The 16888-nt window shown below is 43.3% G+C and overlaps 1 protein-coding gene and 1 long non-coding RNA gene across 3 annotated transcripts in view; both read left to right on the top strand.

Moving 5' to 3' along the window:
* Window positions 1-1293: 1293 nt before the first annotated feature.
* LOC142566402 (uncharacterized) lies at window positions 1294-5802 on the top strand. The gene is made up of 3 exons (XR_012825052.1): window positions 1294-1617; window positions 2459-2570; window positions 2775-5802. It is a non-coding gene; the product is annotated as an uncharacterized LOC142566402 (long non-coding RNA).
* Window positions 5803-6810: 1008 nt separating this feature from the next.
* Phb1 (prohibitin 1) overlaps window positions 6811-16888 on the top strand; it is a 159401-nt gene continuing 149323 nt past the window's right edge. The window contains exons 1-2 of one of the 2 annotated variants that reach the window (XM_075676570.1): window positions 6811-7032; window positions 8112-8215. In XM_075676570.1, the coding sequence (XP_075532685.1) occupies window positions 8128-8215 (88 nt within the window). In that variant the 5' untranslated portion in view covers window positions 6811-7032; window positions 8112-8127. The remainder of the gene's footprint in view (window positions 7033-8111; window positions 8216-16888) is intronic. The other variant, XM_075676569.1, reaches the window with a different exon arrangement.

Below are 16888 nucleotides of genomic sequence, written 5' to 3' on the forward strand. Positions count from 1 at the left end.
TACATGTAAAACGCAAAAACGTTTTTATGAGATAACCCCTGGACCGATTTTGATGAAATTTGTTGCATTTGAAAGAGAAAGTTAAATTCTAGTGACTGTTGGAAGCGGAATTTCGATTTAGGGCTTCAATTTTCCTAAAACGATTTTCAAATATTTGACCGTTTGAAAAAAATAGAAGCACGAAGTTTACAAATTGATAGCTATGCATCAAGAACTGATATCGCGGTTCTGTAAACGGCATCCATTAGATCATTCAAAGCGGACAAATTCAATGTGTCATTTTACATCTTACATGAATTTGTTACGTTGGTTACAACGGTTTTACAAAAGTTGTATTTCCCTATGATTAAATTTTTTTATATTCATGTGTAACATATCAATTTTGTCCGCTATGGTTGTACTTTTAGATGCAATTCACAGAATTGTATTATAATCTTTAGTGGTTCAGTTACAGAGTTGTAAACTTGATAGTTTCGTTTTCTGAAAATTTTTGATTTTCGCCAATTTTTAATAAAAGATTGACGACCTAACTCAAAAATTCGAAACAAACAGTCACTAGATTTTAAGTTTTTCTTTTAAATGCAACAAACCTCGTCAAATTTGGTGCAGTGGTTGCCGAGAAAAACGAATTCTTCTTTTATTTGTATTTAGATAGGAGCACTCGAGCTAAAGCTTCCTCTTAAAGAAGAAATGAAGAATTAGTAGGCGTACAGCAAACAAGCAATGACGGAGAACACACAATGATGCATCGGGTGTTCTGCGACATCGGTTTGCGTACTTACGGTGTTATGGAGATCAACGGCATAAAAACGTACCTTCAAGCGTACTCCCTCAACCTCCGCCGCATTCGTTATGATAATCAACGCCCAAAACAATATGAGGCACTATTTTTTGCCAAGAGTAGACCTCTTTACAGCAAGTCTATGTAATGATTCGCAGACGAAACCAGCATGCTTTCGAAAATGTTTTACCGCCGTCCAGGAAACACATCGATACCAATAGGCTGTCGGCTGTCGGTGGTTAATCAAGTACAAAAACCTTGACGCTATGACTAAAAAGCAGCTTTAACAATCGAATTTAAAAAAAATCAACTGCCTATTTGTCTGAGGTAACAAAACATCCTTAGACACCTCGATTGTTTATGTCAATGGTTTGGGTAAAGTAAAAAATCCGGCATGTTCAGCGCCCCTAGCAGAGAAAGCACAAATTAAAGTATTCGACCAAATTACAGTAGCTAAACTTGCGCGCTTACGCTGAAACGCGCCTGGATTGACTTTTCGCCCTCTGTGGCCATTTGTTGAACTTGAGAGTGTACGGGGCCTGGTTCAGCATCATCGATCTTTCACGTGACCTCTGGCCTGGATTTAAAATTTTTACCGGTATTTTCGAGTGCATAGCGGCACGGATTCATTCGTTCGTGCACTGAGACTGGTTGCTTTTTTTGCTAAAGCTAGTTTATTGCGCTTCGATGTCTCGCGTTATTTAACCTGTGGTGAAGTGACGTGTTTGCAAGCGGACACGTAAGCCCAAAAGTTGGGTATCGGTCGTGAGCCATTCGGAACATGTCTGCATCGCAACGGGAGCTGGATTCTCGTGCGGCTGACAACGGCAATAACGGTGAGTCGTTTAACACCGCTGCTTGCATCGTTATATAATATCCGTCTCATTACCTTCCAGGCGGGCACAAGTTAACGAACTAAATCCTGCACAACATATGGCAGTCGGGATCCTCCGTTGCTGTTTCCTAAATAAACCGTTACTTGCGGGGCTGTCGTTATACACACACCATCGGGAAAGAAAGAGCGATATCGGAACGCGCGTCTCATTTTTCATCTTATTGTAGCCGTGGCCATAGGTGACTGGGTGGTAGCCTTAACAATATACTTATAAAACTTTTTTTCGAGTCCGCCGGCAACTACTTTCGTCCACAAAACCGAATAATCCTTTGGTAAAATGATGTGAAAGTACAGAATTTAATGTATTTAACAGTTGTAAGCGTGATAATTTACTCATATTTCGTGTTTGTTGGTTCCAAGTGTCCTTGCTGTTCAGTTTGGTTTGCCGTAGGGAATTTATTTTTGCAGTAGTGAAGCAGTGCATCACGTTCGTGCATAAAAATAATGCATCAGTTCTAATAGCTTCATGACTTTCATGAATTTGCTTGTGGAACCAGCAGTGTGATCTCTTCCAGTGTATAAATGAACACACAAATGTTCTCATTTGTGATCTTAATAATACTTAAGCTGTTTACATGCATTGTATAGTTAGGCAGACATAAATTTATGGACAATAGCAATATTTATTTAACGTGCTGCTTAAGCATCCTAGAACAGACAGGGTACATTTGCATGTGTTGTGTAGTCGTAAACGATTACAATATATATGTCACACCTTTTTGCATTTCATATTGCAAAATTGTGCTTTTTCAATTTCTGATTCAGTGAAAATTCTGTTTCAGACATGCAGTAATGAAGATAGCACCAGTATAAAGGAACACACTCCACACACTAAACAGAAGCTGCTGCCTGCTACAACAAGGCCATTGTGTGGGCATTGGCTGCTACTACAAGGTAAACATGTGGTTCAGAAATAAATATGTTTGATATATGCTGTATTGGCTAGCGAGTCTTGAGGCACATGACATTTGTTTGCAGCAGAAATGAATGTTTGTTCATGTTTATGGTTCAGTATAATTGGCTCGAACATAAAAGAAAACACACATGAGTTTGGCTAATCTGTGCTGTATCTCATGTGTCACCGTTCTGCCCCAACAGAGTCATTGCCAAGCATATCTTGGTCATCACAGGAGCTCCTATCCACACCAACAGAAAGGGACTGGAGCCGAATTTGCAAGGCTTTTACAGCACGAACAAAGAAGCGCATGCAGAAGAATTTGCATGAGATATCAAGTCTGCAGAGGACTGTGCCAAGACTGAAAAGAGCTTCAGCCACCGTTCCACCAGCATGGACAAATTGGCTGAGTCGTCCAGGTAACTCAAAAAGGACATTACAGAAATTCTTCGTCTTTAGATGCACCTGAAACTTCTGATCAAGCAGGGACGTCGCTGGCCAAAAGAGTTCCGTCAGTTTGCCCTTAATCAGCTTCCTGGCCATGTCAATTCCATTTGTGCCAAGTGTAATTTTTCTTCTAAAAATGCAACTTTTTCATTGCCCCTTCTCGTTAGAGATCATTCATCCTCATCCAAACCTAAAGGTCAACCGATTCTTCGCTGATACTTGATACCAGTCACTGTCTAGTAGCATAACATATCTGTAGCAGTGCCTTTTAGTGTATGTTGTCATGCACAATTCCTCTCCTGAAATAGCTGATGCAACATCGACATGTGTCTTGCATTAACCTACGCACCGTTTGCTATGCACCATTTTACTTGATGTTTTTGGCCTTCAATGCTTCCAGAGCAGAGTGGCTTCTCTCTTGAATGCAAGCTTTCTCATTTTCCATATTCCTAGTCTCGTTGATGATTGTTCTTCTTCCTCGATAGCCTGGGTCTTTGCGCAAGCTACACTGAATGATTCATTGTAGAATGTGGTTTTTCTGCCCCACTTGGTTGTGGTCGCCGTGTTACCTTTCTCGGATGTGGGGGCCTGTTCAGTTGCATTGGTAAGCAGTCTCTCAAGGTAAGCATTTGCTCCTGCGGTCCGCACAGCGACATAGACTCCCAGTATACACGCACCGTAACTGGTGCTCCCGTTCGTTCTTTTCTGCTGTAGCCATGGGCAAATTGTGCCTGCGGCCTTTCTCGGTCGCAATTAAGCATGAACGGAGACCAGCATACGTGCTTACATGGTCCGACGTGTTTGAAGTTGATAGCCACATGGGTGGAAAGGCCCGCAAGGATGGCTGCCGACGGTGATGCCCACGAAAGCGACTTGTTCATATCGAGACAAAGTGGGACACCAAATGTGAGCCACACATTAGCGGCCCTCGACAGAAAAGAAACATGCAGATTGGAAAGGAGTTACCGCTAAAATGCCGGATATTCCATTTCACTGTGTTGGTTGCGGCAGCAGATGCCTGTGTCACCTGATTGCTTCGCAATGGAAGGTCCTCATCTTCAACGGCAACTGTCGGTTCAAACAGGTGCGACGCTCTGTCCAATCTGTTAGTACTGCTGGTTGTCGCTCGTTACCAGACCACCATATGCGATGAAGGCAAGCATTATGCCTGCAAGTAGGCGGCTGAATGTATCCTAAGAGACCCGTGTATGTGAATGCTGACTGTTGCCATATGGTTCGTAGCCAATGTATAACATATTCTCTGAACCTCATGCATTGATTGATTGCTGTTTAATATCGCTGTTATCTTACTTGGTTACGGTCGCCGTGTTATATTTTTCGAATATGGCGGCCAGGTCAGTTGCATTGGGAAGCAGTCTCTCGAAGTAAGCATTTGCTCCTCCAGTCCACACAGCGACAGTGGCTCCCAATTTACACACACCGCGATTCGTGCTCCCCGTTCAGCCTTTCCTGCTGCAGCCATGGACAAATTGTGCCTGTGGCCTTTCCCGGCTGCAATTAAGCACGAATGGAGACCAGCACACGTGCTTACATGGTCCGACGTGTGTGAAGTTGGGTGGAAAGGCCCGCAAAAGTGGCTGATGAAGGGGATGCCCGCGAAAGCGACTTGTCCATATTGAGACAATGTGGGACACCAAGTGCGAGCCACACATTAGCGGCCCCCGAAACAAAAGTAACGTGCAGGTTGGAAAGGAGTCAACACTAAAATGCCGGGTGGTCCTTGTCGCTGTGTAGGCTGCAGCAGATGCCTGCGTCACCTGATTGCTTCGCAATGCAAGTTCATCTTCAATGGCGAATGTCGCTGCAAACAGGTGGGACACTCTGTCCAATCTGTTTCTGCTGCTGGTTGTCGCTCGTTACCAGACCACCACATGCGACGAAGGCAAGCATTATGCCTGTAAGTAGGCAGCTGAATGTATCTTAAGAGACCCGTGTATGTGAATGCTCACTGTTGCAAATGGTTTGTAGCCAATGTATAATGTATTGTCTGAACACTATGTGGTGAATGATTGCCGTTTATTTTTGCTGTTATCTCACTTGATTACGGTCGCCGTGTTATGCTTCTCTGATGTGGCGGCCTGATCAGTTGCTTCGGAAAGCAGTCTCTCGAAGCAAGCATTTGCTCCTTCAGTCTGCACAGCGACACAGACTCGTAATTTACACACCATGATTCGTGCCCCCCGTTCACCCCTTCCTGCTGCAGCCATGGTAAAATTGCGCATGTGGCCTTTCTCGGCTGCGATTAAGCACGAACGGAGACCGGCATACCTGCTTACATGGTCCGACATGTATGAAGTTGGGTGGAAAGGCCCGCAAAAGTGGCTGATGAAGGTGATGCCCGCGAAAGCGACTTGTCCATTTTGAGACAATGTGGAACACCAAGTGCGAGCCACACATTAGCGGCCCCCGAAAGAAAAGTAACGTGCAGGTTGGAAAGGAGTTAACGTTAAAATACCGGGTAGCTCATGTCGCTGTGTTGGCTGCGGCAGCAGATGCCTGGTTCACCCGATTGCTTCGCAATGCAAGTTGCTCATCTTTAACGGCGACTGCCGCTGCAAACAGGCGGGACACTCTGTCCAATCTGCTTGCGCCGCTGGTTGTCGCTCGTTACTAGATCGCCATGTGCCACGACGACGGCAAGCTGTTTACGAGCTCGCGTCAAAGATTCCAGCGTATCTCGACATACAAATTTTATTTCTGCTATTCTACGAGAATGTACACTGCTTGTCTTCTGCCAATAAAGTCGCACGTTCTGTTCACTCACTTGTGGCTTGTTTGTATGGGCGTCAGTAGCTCTTTGGTCTTCTGGCAATTAGAACGCACCGGCTACGCGGCAGCCGAGGCATCGAGGCATGCCGCAAAGCCGGCGGGGCGAGTACGGCGCGTATGAGCGGATATAAGCGTACACGACCGGCGAAAAGCGGCCATATTGGATCACGCTTTAAAAAAAAAAAAAGCGTATTTCCGCTGGATGGATGGATGATTGTGGCTCAACCCTTTGAATCGGGCGGCGGCGGCGCGCGCCACCTAGCCTTTAATGGTTCTATATGCATGCATACCTATGTATTCTCCTTTACTTTTGCGTTGATATTGTCCACCAATCAGATAGCCTCCGTTTAGTTATTTCTACCTGTTCAAAGTCTATTCTACTTTCACTGTCTTTAAAACCCAAGGCTTTGAATAGTTCCCCGTTAGATTCAACTGCAGGGTGAAGTTGTTTACAAGCGAGTATCAGGTGTTCCGCCGTTTCCTCCTCCTCTCTACACGCCTCGCACACCAAATCTATCTCCTGGTATCTGGCTCGGTACGTTTTAGTCCTCAGTACACCTGTCCTGGCTTCGAACAACAATGAGCTTCCCTTAGAGTTATCGTAAATATTTTCTTTGGCTATTTCTTGCTTAAACGTCCTGTATGTCTCCAATGCCGATTTGGTTTGCATCTCTGTACTCCACATACCCCTCTCTGCCTCCTTAACCTTTTTCTTGACAGATGATTCCTTACTTGTCCATAACATAACCGCTACTGCCCAAGTATTTGCTTGTCAATTTTCTAGTTCGCTTCCTCCACCTCGTGTCAACATTCCTCGTGTATAAGTAACTGAAAACCTTCATAGCCCACCGAATTTCCCCCATTTTTCTCAATCGCTCCTCAAATGCCGCTTTCTGTTTTAGCAGCGCCATCTGGCGTCCACCTAGGTAAGTTCCATGCGCTGCCGCTGCTTATTTTCGAACCACTGCGGAAGGTACAGTTTCCCTTCTCTAATGTTGTTCTTTATTCTATGGCATTATTCTATGGGCATACGCTGCTGCGGCCGCTTGTGTCATCCACCAATGCATTTCACCCACTCGACCGTATTCTAGAATAATCCTAGTGCACTCTAGTTGGGCTGTACAGGATCTGGAGATCTACTCTATTGAAACGCCTGTAGACCGTGGTGCCGACAGCATAGTGTGTGGACCGGCAGTGCTGCTCAACAAGGAAGGATTACTGAAGGTGAGTCGTGGTAAAATGGCGAATATAACCTGCCGGAACGAGCGAGCTTAAGTGGTGCTGCATCTGTGGGCGCTGGTGATGCTAAGCTCACCTTTTCTAGCATGATGCCACCAGTCAACCCGCGTCAGTCCAACCGCTGCCCCCTTTATCTGCTTTTAAGTGCATCCTTAATAATGTTTGTGGGTTTTTAAGCGTGCTGTGCGTGTTCGAGATGGTCACGCCGTCCACGTGAATGTCGATAGCAGCAACACGTGCTGTAGCCCGTGTAGTGCTCCCGCAAAAGAAAGGTTCGGTGCCCCCTCGATAAAGTCCCATTCGCAGTGCGATGCTTTCCCGCAGAGGTCGCCGTGCTGAAGCAGCGAGAACGTTGTGGGGAACGCCTTAGTGAGCGGCCTCGGGAATGGTGCGCACACGCAGCCGGCATTTCTGTCTAGTGCTGCCAGCACGTGCAAGCTAGGCCAGATATAAACGCCATTAGTGTCCGTAGCACTGTGCCGATATTCCAATGGAATGTATACAAGCTGAATTCGTTGTGACGCGCGCTTGCAGATTAACTTTATTGAGCATGTTTTCGGTACAGCCATTGTGGCATCCTTGCTTTGCACAGAAGCCATGTTATGTCAGTGTGTCTAGAATGCGCCTGAATAATAACCTGCCCTGCCAGTCACCGATTACTACCTCGAAGGTAACTTGCAGGAGATTGTCGAAGGTGGACGGCACATATTTATGTTAAAATTGACAGTAGTCAAGCGGTCGACGAACGTTCGTCTGGTCGGGTAACATGAAGAAATTGCGGTCACTGACCAAGTCAAGGTGAAAAACAGACTTGTCGGGACCCGTGAGGGTACCTTGATCTGATCAAGGAACCTGCACGGATCCTGATCAAGCAATCTCTAAGGGCCCGAGACGGCTGCGTGTTTTTCACCTTGACTTGGTCAGTGACTACAATTTCCTCTTCATAAAATTGACTAATTTGTGACACCCATCAGATTTCGTGTCTGTACTTTTGAAGGCCCTCAACTGCACTCATGACTTTGTAGGTGGCAGCAGAAATCAAGTTGGTTATCTCTTCCTGACAGGTGCAGCTGCTGAACAATGGCTGCACAAATATTCAACACTCTTGGCAAGCTTGGCATTGGCCTAGCAGTTGTGGGAGGCGTGGCCAACAGTGCTTTGTACAATGGTAAGGGTTTTTCCTGTCACACATGTTGCCAGCTTAGCAGGATGCATTGTGGGGCAAGTTGGTTCATTGTATTTGGAAAGATTGGATGCGCTTTGTAGATGATCACAAGAAAGACTACAAAGTGCATCCAATCTTTCCAAATATTGGCAGCTGTTTGGTTCTGGTTTAAGTGCATTTAGACTGTAGGCGTTTAATACCTCTGTCACATGAGCATGCGTAAACTCTTTACGTAAGTGGTCTTTTACCAAGTTGAAATACTTTTCATTGAAGAGGTGTTGCACGGCAGACACACGGCATCAGAAATCTCTTTTTAGTGTTTCCTTTGGACACGCTTTACGGAAAGTGTGGCACTAGTGTTTGAAACAAAATCGGCCAAAATAGACGGATGTATCTCTAAATATAAAGGGAAAACTTCTTTTATTACACAGTTTTCAAATAAACGTAATGACACCAGCTTAAGAGACGTTAATGTAGATTTATTGTAGTATTATAGAGAGCGTTCGACCTGGTTTCGAGACCCGTTCGACTTGCTTACCAGGGTGAAGAAAATGAGCATTACTGGATTTACTGTACCTTCTGCGAGACACAAAATTATTTCTTACGTTGAGCCTAGGCAACAGAAAAATACGCAATTGCTTAGTTTTTTAGTATATCATAATTGCTGGCACCCGCTGGTGTCGAGGCTACTCGTTTTCAACTGAAAAGAGATAGACGAACTTGACTTCCAGAAAAGACTGCTTCTGACAAGAAGAGTCAGTGAGTGAGTGAATAAACTTTATTGCAGGTCCGGCAAGGACGCGAACTCGTCGCGCACCCTCGTGCTATGCCATGTAAATTGTGTTATTTCACTGTGGATTTAGTGAACGCTGCAAGAATTGCCCTTGCATGGCGGTGTATAAACGGTTCAAGTCACTGACGGAGTGTAAGGTTGTCCTGATAAACAAGGTCAAGGAACGAGTCTGCTGTTTTTAAGGGTTTCGAAGGATTTCCAAGGATGCTTCCAGAGAGGGGGCGAGGGGGGGGGGGGGCGCCAGGGCCCGAGCCCTCTTTGAAGTTTTCCAGAGGGGGGGGGGCATCATAGCAAAGGGGGGGCAGAGCCTTGCGATGCCGAAGTCTATTCCCCCTCACCAAGTGTCACTACCAGAGTTCTGTTGCCCACATCATTTGAGGTTTCTTTTGAGTTGACCCCTTTTCACTTAGAATATTATTGTGGTTAAAAGCTTACTGCATCATTGTCAGTGGGTACGATCACAGTGTTTAACTCATACTTTCGCTTTATTTCTGCAAATCTTGACAATAAGAGGACAAGCGCATTAAAAGCACCAGCGGGGGCTACATCATCCATATTTTCTCACTTCATTGTTTCTTTTTTTTATTTCCACCGGTAACACTGCACAAATAAAATATATTTGCATATATACGCAGGACAGAGTTTATTATGTTTTCAAGAGAAGAGGTAGTCAACTAACAATTATTTCTGATGGTATGAACAGCCTATGTCTAGAGCATGAATATGTTGTTGTGCGTTCACCTTGCTTCAAATTGCTGTGCGTGCTTTTTTAATCCTGAAAAAGACCTGCAGACTTCAGTGACCCTTTCGGTAGAGTATTTTATCTACGGCATGCGAAATGCACTTGAGTGATGCGTGTCTCAGTATTGCTTCTCATTCCAGTAGGCAATGCTAACGACTCATAAAAAAAGCTCTTTTAATAACTTACAACATTTATTAGGGATCTTGCATGCAGAGGTCATAAATATATATGCAATTCACTCAGTAACCAAAATGAGGCCAAGCTGGATTCACCTGAAATCAGGTTCAGTCATGCGCAGCAGTGCTTATTTATTTATTTATTTATTTATTTAAAAATACCTTACAGGCCTCAAAGTGAGGCATTGAGTAAGGGGGCAGTACATAGAAAATACATAGAATACAAGACATCTATAAACCGTATCTGTTTGCAACCAACGACCGCAAGTGCAACGGAGATGAAAAAAGAATTATTTAGTTCACAATTCACTAGGGAAAAGATGAAAACGTAATATAATAAGGAATAAATCCCACAGATTGTTTTCAGCGAAGTCGTGTAATTAACATGAGTGTTAAACAGTAATAATGAAAAAAATAACAAAAGTTACGGACGCAACATTACAACGGAACGGTAAACATAGCGACATAACGGTAATAATGCGACAATAAGCTGTAAAAGATAGTGCAAGTATAGAAAGCATTGTGCGACAAACGTAAAACTTCACATTTCTTTAGTCATGCATTCAGTCAAGGCATCAAGGAATGAATCGTAGTTGGACTGGCATGCAATGCTGTCAGGGAGCGAATTCCATGTTCTGATAGCATGAGGAAGGGCAGAATAATGGAATGCTTTTGTAGAACCGTAAAGGCAGGCATAGCTGAAATGATTATGAAGCCTATGTGACGTGGAGTAGGGTCGTTTCAAGCATGTGGGTGTTCGAGTGGAGTGAAGGAATTTGTGGAACAGTGATAAAAGGGCAATGTCTCGACGAGGGTTCCAGGATTGAAATGAAAGCTTAAGTTTTATTTGTGTTACACTAGACTGGTAGCTGTAATCGTTTATGATGAAGCGGCTTGCTCTGTTCTGGATCCGTTCTAGTGTTTCAATGAGGTATTTCTGGTGAGGGGACCAAATGGGAGATGCATACTCGAGCTTGGGACGAACGAGAGTTAGGTAAGCTAGCTTGCGAATATTTGAAGGAACATTACTTAAGTTGCGTCGTAAGTACCCCAACGATTGGGAGGCATTAGCTGAAATGGACGTGATATGCTCTGTCCAGGAAAGATTCAATGTGAATAGAACTCCTAGATACTTATATTGTGTAGCTGTTGTAACAGTGTAATTGTTAACATGGTAGAGATAAGGTGAGGTTGCCGACTTGCGGCTAAACGACATTACTTTGCATTTTGTGGTATTTAAAGTCATTAGCCATTTATTGCACCAGCTAATGATTTGTTGAAGGTCTTGCTGAAGAACGAGATGATCATCTGAGTTTTTCATTGGGCGATAAATTATGCAGTCATCGGCGAATATTCTGATGGTGGAGGACAAATTTTGAGGTAGGTCGTTAATAAATATTAGAAAAAGCGAGGGACCGAGGACGCTACTCTGTGGTACGCCAGAAGAAACGTCTGTTATGGAGGAAGAGTAGTTATTTGCAATTGTAAACTGCTGACGATTAGACAGCAGATTTCGGAGCCATGACAAGGTAAGACAGTCCAATTGAAGTGCTGAGAGTTTTGATATTAGGCGACAATGTGCGACACGGTCGAATGCCTTCGAAAATCAAGGAAGAAACAATCAATTTGTAAGTTATAATTTAAGTTAGTGTGTAGGTCTGTTTTAAATTCAAATAACTGTGTCTCGCACGAGAGGCCCTTCCTAAAGTCATGCTGATCATGAAAAAGGAATTTGTTAGTCTCAAGATGTCTGTAAATCTGCGAAGCGATAATGTGTTCAAGCAACTTCCAGGGAATGCATGTCAATGAAATGGGGCGATAATTCTCTCAGGAGTTCCTGTTGCCATATTTAAATACAGGTATAACTTTCCCCATCCTCCGATCTTCGGGAAGGTGGCCAGTCGCAAGTGACTGTCTGAATATGTGAAAAAGAATTTTGCTTGATATTTCTACCGTATTCTTTAAAACCTTTGAGTTTCTACCATCTATGCCACATGAAGAAGACATCTTAAGGTTATTTATGAGAGAAGAGAGGCCCTCCAAAGTGACTTCAATAGGTTCCATGTATTGGTAGCCTAATTCTGAAACAAAAGGTGTATTTGAAGTGTTCTGTGTAAATACAGAGCTGAAGAATGAATTAAAGACCTCCGAACATTTGCTGTCTGGAATAGGAATATTGCTGCTGTTTTGTAATGACAATTCATCTGATTCGTTGTTAGGGTTTATTATTTTTCAGAACTTGGCAGGATTGTTCTTAAGCAGCTCAGGAAGATCATTAGAGAAATATTTATCTTTAGCTTCACCTAAAGCTGAGCAGTATGATTTAAGGTACGTTTTGTAATTCTGCCACGCTGCTGATGTGGGATCTCGCTTAGCGATATTATACAAGCGTTTTTTTTTCTTGTTCCTCATGCGCTGAAGCATTTTAGTAAACCAAGGGTGCAACTTATCGTTAGTTATATTAACGAGTGGAACATACTTGTCTACTAATGCGCACAGTGTATTTTTAAACATGAGCCAGTTTTCTTCAACGGATCTATCGTTAAATGATGGCCACATTGTGTTTTCGAAAAAAGTTTCAAATTTTGAGATTATTGTTTTATAATTGCCTTTATTGTAATCAAGAATTTGTTTTCTTGTTTTACCCGTAACCGGTGGCGTTGTTTATCATTATTTGGAGCAAATGGTGGTCGCTGAAACCATCCAAATATTCTATGTGAGCTATTGTTTCAGGTGCTGTACTAAGAATGAGATCTAGAACATTGGCACCACATGTGGGTTTTGCGACAGCTTGAAAGAGATTAAATTCTAAGGGCAAGTTGATGAATTCAGACGATATATGACAAAGAGATGATAAATTCGTCCAATCGATTAGTGGATAATTGAAATCCCCAAGATGATAAATTAAATCAGCCGGGAAGCGTTCAATGGCTTTGTTGATTGTGTCGCGGAGAGCATTGATGAAAGAATTGTTAGAATCTGGTGCACGGTAACAATGACCTGTTAGTATCCTAGAAGATGAGATCGTGAAGGCCACCCAAACAATCTCGAGATCAGAATTAGTGTTGACCAAAAATGACGTAATGGTTTTCTTTACACCAATCAAGACACCGCCTCCTCTTTTAATAGAGCGGTCACACCTATATATGTCGTACATGTTTGAAGATGAAAAGATTTCATCATTCGTTATTGCAGAATGCAGCCATGTCTGTGTGAAAGCGATAATGTCAGATTTACTGTCTTCCAAGAAGGAAGAGATGAGATCGCGCTTTAATAATATGCTTCGTATGATGGCATACGATAATGATAGTGAGGGTGAAGTTGGGGTTAGCTTTAGTACTTGGTGACTCTCTGCGCATGCTCCCAACCGTAGCTATCTGTTCAGCGGGACAACTGCACTTGCAGAACCATCGTAGATATAAGTTCTTGATTCAGTACGCAGCTTGTCCACTGAAAGCTTTATTCTGGGTTTTTGCAAATTCAATTAGCTTTTGTGTAGCACGTCGAGTTTCCGGTGAAAAATCTTCGCGAATGGAATATGACATTCCCTTCAGTTTGTGTGTTGAAGAGAGAATGCGATCTTTGTACTTAAAGATGGTCAGCTTGGCTATGATTGGTCTCCGTTTGTCCTCGCTCTATCTTCCCGACCGATTCACCCGCTCAAATTGTTGTTCACTTATTTTGATGCCAAGCTTATCCGCACTCGGACTCGCAGAAAAAAAAAAAGGCTGCGCTTTCGCCAGACAGGTGAAGCAGTATTAGTGATAGCGAAGTATAAAGCAATTACACAAAGAAAAATTCTTAGCGTATAAATCCGTGTGAGGGCCACACCCCGAACTTACAAGCCAGTATTAAAAAAAAAAGAAAATGAGAAGAATTGCGTTCGGTATGCCAATTCCGATCGTGGTCAACGAATTTTCATGCGTTGCTACTAGAGGGCGAGAGGAGGCAATCATGATGGCGTACGGCGGATTTCATACACGTAGTTGGAAAAATTAGGCCAAATGGCACGGTCCCATGCAAGACTCGTTACAATCGCGACAAAAAAGTGCTACCCTTAGACAAGTCTATATACATTAGTTATATCGGCCATATGAACTGTAGTAAACATTCACTTACTAATTAAAATAACAAGCAAAATTTAATGCAGTCTTTGTAAACCTGCAAATATCTCGCTGGATGACTACAAACGAGCACTCGCTGTCCCAATGCTGGCATTATAAAGAATGCCGGCAGCGGGGGCGAAGGGTTCGTACAACCGCAACTCTGCAAATGGCTTATTTTAAAATTTAAAAAAAAATGCTTAACTAAATTTTCTTTGTGTGCTTTCGTTGAAACATTATACCTACTCCAATGTCTGCTCCAAAATGCTCAAGGGCATTCCCATCACTGCAATTGGAATTTAACCTTCTGGGTAATTCATTATAGTAGCTGCATTGCAGTACTGTTTACCCAACATCTTTGTACTTGTACACTAGGGTGCAATATTTATGGAAAAGCTTCGCCCAAATGTACCTTGCCACAGCTAAACAAGATTGTTTATATACATACTGCCTGAAATACATTTGACAGGCATGTAATGGGAAAGTAGGGGGCTTTAATTGAAACGTAACCTTTCATATCTAGCACCAGTATGTTTTGATTCAGAAGCTGTCCATGTGTGTACAAAATTTGTGCTGTGTATTACCCTGTTATGCCACTTTTGCTCAATGCCTTTCCGTTATGAAATTAATGCAGACTGACGCAATGACTGTAGATAGCCTGCTTGTTCCAACTAGTCCACTTGACATCTGAAAATTAAACCCGTAACATGTTCAGCCAATTCAGTTTTACGCACGTGAATGAATTACATTTTCAGCAATGCTGTAAAGGTGAAATATATGGAACTGTCACAAAAAGCTTGTTAATTCAAAATTTCATCTTTCGGATTCAAAGCAGTCTTCCAATTGGTTGCAAGCATAGTGCTCCGGCTCAAAGTCAACTTTTAATGCAGTGAAAGCTAAGAGCAGCCAGTGTCCACCAGATGACGTTAAGCTTATGGAAGAATAGCGCAGATCCCCCATGTAGTGAAAGGGACCTCTTTCGCTTGTTTACCTCACTGCTCTGCACACAATCCAACCATGCACCGTGAGCAACGTAGCATTAAATACCTCAGACGGGACACCACAAAAAAATATTCACTTTAACAAACACGTTCATGGCACATTTCTTGAGCATTATTGGGCCTTTCAGAATGTTTGATGCATAGCAGCGCAAGCAGTAGCAGCAATGGCAAGTCGTCACAGGTAGGTGCTTGCTTGCTGCCACAAATGAGCACTGAAGCCTTTTCATAAATTGTATTGGTGCCCTCTCGAAGCTCCTTCCTCAATCCATAAAGCACATTCTGCCTTGCTATGCTCGGATAGGAATAAAGGTTAGCATAAAAATGCAGAGAGCCGGCAAGCGCATCAGGAGTGGCAAAACAGCTGCACTGACTTTGCCCATCTGAAAAGGTGCATGATGAAGCACCAGTTGGGAACGTAGAAGATGAATACGTCTGTTGAGCCTTTTCATACAGCTTCATTTTTCTGTCTGGTTTTTGATCTAGAATGCTTGCGGAAAAACAAAAGGTAACTTTTTCGTTTCTCTGTGTGACATTTCTGTTCAGTTGCTGCTTGGTCGAGGTGCCACGAGTCCAAATGCAGATGACAGAATATACAAACATCGTCCTGCCAGCTTCATGAGACACTCTTTAATTTTGTTTTAGATGATCGCATTGCAGTGAAGTGTCGTGACTACAGCAGCACAGCACCAACCCAGTACTCCCGTGTTGCAGCAAAGAAGTCTGTGAACTTGCTTCTTTCTTATGCTAACTGCAACTTATTAACGAAGCCCTTCATGAATGATTACACTGCTCATTCAGAAAAATATTACTCTGGACATTATAAACATGGTAGGCAATCAGCAGGCAAGGTTTGTAAGGGACTATATTGGTGGCTGGCACCAATGCCATTGTCACTTTTCTGCAAGTTATTTGGACGTCCAACATTACACAAACATTTAGTAGTGCTTAATATTACTAAAGTTACATCTCTTCATTAAAACCGAAGCATGGAACTAGCTCTATTTCATGTGAACACGCCTTGTAGATGCCCCTGCACTGAAAGTTGCTTGTGAGCCGTAGTATCGTTGTCTAGGGTCAACAACTGGTAAGTTATCCCAAATTTTTGTTGCATACATAACTATGCAAATCGCTCCTTATCTGCAGGCTAGCAATCCGGTCTCTCAAATGATAAACGTGCAGCTAAACCTCGATATAACAAAGTATGTAAAGTCAGCAACTTGCTTCGTTGTATCGAAATTTCGTTGTATTGAAGTTTGACCTTTTATGCAAACAAGTAAAATCGCCAATAGATTTTTCCTACATGGAAAGGGGTTGCAGAATTTTCCAAATTATCGCGCAATCCAAAAAAAGCACATTTGAATGAGAAAACAATTTATTTTGATGAATTTGGGAGTCGGCGACGAACGATATGTTTTCATGCCACGTCGACGATGTATTCACGTTGGCAGTGTGAATTAAGCGAAGCCAGCCACTCTTTCCCATGCACTCCGCCCCTGCGGCTGATAGCATTGCCCACATTGAGACGACACTACGCTATCCTGAAAAGCTCTGGCAGCGGGGAGTGAATGCCTCGTCTGCCTCTCGCTTCAACTGGTCGCGGAAATACTGGACGCAACTTCCAGTACTAAATGCGCTCTGCAAGACAGCTTACATGATGCCACGCCGTCTCGGCACGCCCACTCTTTGCACTCGTGGCAGGTTGCCTTTAAAGCAGGGTGCACGGGTGCGCTCAGCCACACTTAGAGCCGCCCCTCTTTCCCTTTGCTCGAGAAACCACCATCTTTCTTGTCTCACACGCTTTCTCTCCTACTTAGAGTGCATGAGGTGCGATAGGATCTTGTCGCTCTTGGACTTTATACGG

Source organism: Dermacentor variabilis, unplaced genomic scaffold, assembly GCF_050947875.1.
Source record: "Dermacentor variabilis isolate Ectoservices unplaced genomic scaffold, ASM5094787v1 scaffold_12, whole genome shotgun sequence".
Lineage (NCBI taxonomy): Eukaryota > Metazoa > Arthropoda > Arachnida > Ixodida > Ixodidae > Dermacentor > Dermacentor variabilis.